At 49.9% G+C, this 5,828-nt stretch overlaps 1 protein-coding gene across 1 annotated transcript; it reads right to left on the reverse strand.

Moving 5' to 3' along the window:
• Positions 1–326: 326 nt before the first annotated feature.
• On the reverse strand, positions 327–3,972 carry CD70 (CD70 molecule; the record flags this gene model as incomplete). Its single annotated transcript, XM_082836933.1, has 3 exons — positions 327–811; positions 2,716–2,749; positions 3,733–3,972. 3 exons carry the CDS (start codon positions 3,970–3,972, stop codon positions 423–425), a joined length of 663 nt encoding a protein of 220 aa, XP_082693059.1. The 3' UTR covers positions 327–422.
• Between the last annotated feature and the right edge of the window lie 1,856 nt (positions 3,973–5,828).

Consider the following 5,828-nt stretch of genomic DNA (forward strand, 5'->3'; position numbering starts at 1 on the left):
GGATCTAATAAACAGATTCTGTAAAGTGAAACAAAGAAACAAACAGAAAAACAGCACACACACACCCCAAATCAATATAGAAACATCAATTATGCTTCTGTGCATTAACAATGCAATCTCACGGTGGTCCAGTGGTTAGGACTCTGCCCTTCAGATGCCCTTCAGGTGGGTGTGGGTTCATTCCCTGCTTGGGGAACTAAGATCCCACATGCCACATGGTGCGACCAAAAAAAGAAAAAATAATAAAAAAGTTTAAAAAAAAGCCAATGCATTCTCAGGAAGAGAAATACAATACAATACGATACAATACAATACAATACGATACAATACAATAATAAAATAATAAAATACTTACGAATAAATTGACGATAAAACAAAGAAAAAATTCCTTCTCAACAAATCTGGGCCAGGAAGTGCAATGGTCAAGGGCACACCCACTGAATCCCAAAAAAAGTCTCATCAGCGTTTCTGGAGGGCAGCAGAGGCGGAGTAAGGTTGGTGCAGAGAATGTCCCCGTGGGCTAAGAAGGTAAGGCGCTGGGAGGCGACAGAGCAGCTTTGGTGAAAGTTGAGGCGTAGCAGGCTGATGCTGTGGGCTGTGGGGAAGCAGATGGCCACGCTCAGGGTGGCGCTAAGGGGCTTGGCGGTCCACGTAGAGGAAGAGCAGTTGGCTAAGGTCACCTGGATGTGCAGCCTATAAATGCCATCACGTTGGATACGCAGCTGCCCGTTGTCCAGCTCTGGCCCATGCACGAAGGAGCGGCCCAGGGCTGGGCTTCCCTGCCAGCGCAGCCTGGGGTCCTGCCGCGATCCTGAGGGGGTTGTGGGAGAAGGGATGGAAGGATGGAGGTTTAGGGAAGCTGAGTGCTATAGAGGGAATGCCCCAAACTCCCATGTTGAAACCTAACCCCCAAGGGGATGGAATTAGAAGGTGGGCCATTGGGAAGCGATTGGATCATGAAGGTGGAGCCCTTATAAAAGAGACCCCATACCCACTGATGGATGAATGGAGAAAGAAGATGTGATATCTATATATCTATATATCTGTATATACACACACACACACATATATGTATACATGTACATATGTATATATATACACACACCATACACACATATATACAAAATGGATAAAGATGTTTATATATATTATTATATATATGTGATATTACACATATATATATATAATTCAACCATAAAAAAAGAAGGAAATTCGGTCACTTGTGACAACATGGGTGGACCTAGGGGTAAGTCAGACAAAGACAAATACTGTATGACTTCCCTTATACGTGCAATCTAAAAGGAAACAAAACCCAAACTCATAGGTACAGAGAACAGACTGGTGGTTGCCACAGGTGGGAGCCGGGGTGGGCAAAATAAGTGAAGGTGGTCGAAAGGTAAAACTTATAAAATAAGTTATAAACTAAGTCCTGGCGGTGTCATGTGCAGCATGGCGACTAGAGTTAATGATACCGTGTTGTATATTTGAAAGTTGCTAAGAGAGAAGATTTTACAAGTTCCCATGGCAAGAAAAAAAATCGTAACTATGTTAGCTAGACACTGGGGTGATCGTTTTGTAATATATACAAATAGAGAGTCATGTTGTACACCGGAAACTAATACGACGTTGTATGTCAACTATACCTCAATTTAAAAAGAGAAAGAGTGACTTCCCTGGCAGGTCCAGTGGTTAAGACTCCATGTTCCCAATGCATGGGGCGTGGGTTCCAGCCCTAAGTCGGGGCAGTTAAAATCCCACATGCCTCGCAGCTAAAGAACAGAAGCAAGATTGTGAAAAATTCAATAAAGACGTTAAAAATGGTCCACATCAAAAAAAAAAAAAAAAACTTAAGAAAAAAAGAAGATGGCTGGCTGTTTATGAACCAGGAAGCGGGCTCTCGCCAGACACCAGATCTGCCGGTGCCTTGGACTTCACAGCCCCCAGAACCATGAGAAAGAAATGTCTTGTTCATAAGCCATCTGGTCTGTTATTCTGTCATAGCAGCCCGAGCAGAAAGCACCCAGAGAAAAAAGACGAAGATTTCCCTCCGTTACAAAATGGAATGAACACACACCCAGCCCTCTGGGGATGAGTCGGGGGGTGGGGGGGAGAGGCCCAAAGAGGAAGGGGGTTAGAGAGAGGCTGGGAGAGTACTGCCAAATGCACCCGCCCTCACGTTCCTTCACGTCCTTGCTCTAAAGCCCGCTTCTCAGGGATGCCTTCCCCGATGACCGCATCTTCAAGGGCAAACCCAACGCTGGCCTGCCCGATCCCCCTCCCTTACTTAATATTCCTCCCAGAAGTACCAGATGCGTGTTTTACTCTCTTGCCGTGCTGCATATTTTCCTTGTTTATTTATTTATTTTCTGATCCCCTTGGTAGAAGGGCAACACCGACAGGGCAGGGATTTCTGTCGGTTCTGTGGGCTCTCGGGACACCCAGAACAGGGCTTGCCTCACAGTAGCCGCTTAATTAGTGTTTGTGGCCTCAGTGAGGGCACGTTAGTGATGGTCATTAGCTTGGTTTAATTGATTCGGGATCTCCCAAGGGAGAAAACAAAAGGCTGAGCCAGGAAGCAGGTGCTCAACAGAACGCCGCCATATCTCCCTCTCTTTGTTTCTTTTTCTCATCCTTTGTCAATTTCTCTCTCTCTCTCTCCCTCCCCCACCCTCCTTCTTTTCTCTTTCTCCAACACACATATGCATCTGGTTTTACCTGTGTGATTCAGCTGCAGCTCCGCTAAGTCCCACTGGAAGAAAAGAAAAGAAAAGAAAAGAGACCAGAGGTCTTGAGTGTTCCCGAGGGAAGAGCTCTCTTTTCTCGACCCATCCTTCTGTCCACCCATCATCCCACCGGACTGAGTTGGGACCTTTGTGAAGAACTCTTAAAGAGAAAGTAGGTTTGAACTAGCCGTGAGCATGAAGAGAAGACCTTCTGAAGAACTTCTTAGTTTCCAGGACATAACACAGGGCGCCTCGGCACACCCGCCTCTCTCCCCTGCAAAGCTCTCCCACCCCCGTAATGCAGCCCCCAAAGCCAGACCCTGTGGTAGGTGTCCAGGGTTCCTCCTGTCCTTGGAGGTCCCGGAACCGCCCCTTCCCAGCTTTGAGAAGCCCCCAGCAGCCTCTGAGTCAGCCTGCTGGGGGAACACCAAAGACGAGTCATTTTCCAAGCTCCCGTACGGTATGTATCTTCCTCCACCCCGGGATCTCCACCCGGGATTTACCTCCTGGTGTCGGCAGAACTGACTATCCAGAGCCGGGGACCCCCGGGGGCAGCCTCGCCCCGCCTCCCCTCCCTGCTCTGGTCTCTCTCGCTCTGTTCTTTTCCACCAGCTCTTTCTTCCTGGCAGTTGTCTTTTCTATTGTTTGGCCACGCCACGTGCTATGCGGGCTATTAATTCCCCAGACCAGGGATCGAACCCCCCCCCCCCCACTGCGTTGGAAGCGAGGGGTGTTAACCACTGGACGGTCAGGGAAGCCCCCCTGGCAGATTTTTATTCATCTCATTCTGATCTTTCTGTTTTCTTTTTCTTTTTTGGTCGCGAGTCTGTTAGTCTGCGCTCTAGCTCACCATCCCTCTGCCCTGAGCTGATTCTTTCCTCAGTTGCTTACCTGCCCTCGGCGCTGCACCCCCTCCCCAGGGCCCGGCCCCAGCTGGAGGTCCCCATGCTCCTGAGCTTGCAGGAGGCAGATGTACGTCTGTCTCTCTCATCCTCCCTTCTGGACTTACCCCAGTTGAATCCACCTGCTGCTTTCGGGTGAGGCGCACACTGCAGACGAGGCAGCCTATCACCATGCCAAGGAGAAGCAGCAACAAAGCCACCCTCCGGATGGACACCCAGGGCCGGTGGGGCACCTGGCAGCCCGAGGCTTCTTCTGCTCTCATGATCCTCTGCAGGCACTTCATCAGCTGTGTGGCGGGGTGGAGGGTGTGTAGAGGCAGGAAGAGGGAAGGAACCTCAGCTCTCATGCAGCTATGGGGCCCTCTGCCTGCCTGAACCTGCCAGGGACCAACCATGCCCCACCCTGGGGATGTCCGGCAAAGGGAGGGACCAGACTCAGTTCTACAGTGCAGGGAATTCCCCTCCAGCTTCTGCCGGTCCCCAGTCTGCAGAGTAGGTGGGCCAGGGTGCCCCTCAATTTTTCTATGTAACTTCCCACACTCACCTTCCTGGTACTCATTCAACAAACCTTCATTGAACATCCACTATGGGCCAGATGCTCTGCTGGGCCTCAGGGCTACAGCCACAGCACCCAGGGATGGAGGAGGGGTCCCCCAATATCCATGTGTTCCTCTCCATCTTCCCAGCTTCCCTGACGCCCCCGTGGTGGGACCACCCCTGATGCGGTCACATGACTGACCTGCCTAATAGGAAGAGAGTAGAAGCGGACCAAGGGTCACTTCCATAGCCTGATCTTGTAAACATGCCACACTGCCTTTCAATTCTCTTGCCCTGTGGTCTTGGAGGACACCCGTTCTGGATGACAGTAGTGACTTGAATATGTCACCCCCCAATTCATGTCCACCCAGAACTTCAGCACGTGACCTCATCTGGCAACAGGGTCTTTGAAAAGTAAGGATGAGGGTGGACCCTACATCCCATGATGTCTTCATAGGAAAAGGAGAGGACACACAGAGACACAGAGGAAAGTTGGAGGTAGACATTGGGATGACGCAAAATACACCAAAGAACCCCAAGGATTGCCGGCAAACCCCAGAAGCCAGAAAGAGGCAAAGAAGGAATCTCCCCTAAAGCCTTTGAAAGGAGCGCAGCCCTTCGGACACCTTGATTTCAGATCTCTGGCCTCCAGAATGGTGAAAGAGTAAATTTCTGTTGTTTCAAGCCACTAGTGGGTGGTGCTCTGTTACGGCAGCCTCAGGAAACGAGTAACAACAGCGTAGCTACAAGATGAAGAGACACTACCTGGGCTTTGTAGGGTTGGGACAGTACTTTGTTAGTATCAGTGAATCAAGCCACTCAGCTGGCACAGACCGTATGTGCCAAGTACACGTGGCTGTGGTCTAAGAAGCTTTACTTGTAGACACTGAGACTTGAAAATTTCATTCCAGAGTGAGGAGTTACAGTGGCCTGGCCTGGGCTGGGAGTGGGGTGGGGGAGAGAAGAAGGAGGTGAATAGGAGGTGAATAGATGTCAGAGCTGGAACCAGCAGCATTTGCTGGTGTGGGAGGGCAGGTAGAAGAAAGAGGGGAGACAAAAGTGTCCAGAATTCCTGGGGTCCAGGTGATCGTACACTCCCTGAGACCCCCAACTACAGAAGGAATTTCCTTTATGAAAACCCTAGGATCCCAGGCCTGAGGGTTTAGCCAGCAGCACCCTCGAAGGGACATTAAGCTCTCCTGAGCCTGGGGGCGTGATCCTCGGAACTGTCCCCGACCTTCTTTCATACTGTGTGAAACCCCGCTGGGTTCTAAAGTCTAGCTCTGCTGGCTAACTCCATCTGCAAGACCTTCCAATCCCTGTCTTGTCGTGGTCCCCACTCTGGACCTTTGATGGTTCTTTGCAGCCCACCTGGTGTCCCTTCCCTACCTCCATCTAGCTGAAAGCCATTCACAGTCAAAAAGAATCGCTACCGAGCATGGTTCAGTATGTAGGATCTGGAGTTTCTCAACACACCTGGATTCCAATCTCTGGAATGTTACGTTTTAGCCTTTGGGAAACTCACACCCCCATCAGCTCAAGTTCAACGTTTCCATCTATAAAACGGGCTGTGAAATACAACAAACTGGTGAATATAACATAAAAAAAGCAGCGTCACAGATAGAACAAACTGGTGGTTAGCGGTGTGTGTGCGGACAATATAGGA

Source organism: Leucopleurus acutus (genome assembly GCF_964270905.1).
Source record: "Leucopleurus acutus genome assembly, chromosome: 3".
In the NCBI taxonomy this organism is placed as follows: Eukaryota; Metazoa; Chordata; class Mammalia; order Artiodactyla; family Delphinidae; genus Leucopleurus; species Leucopleurus acutus.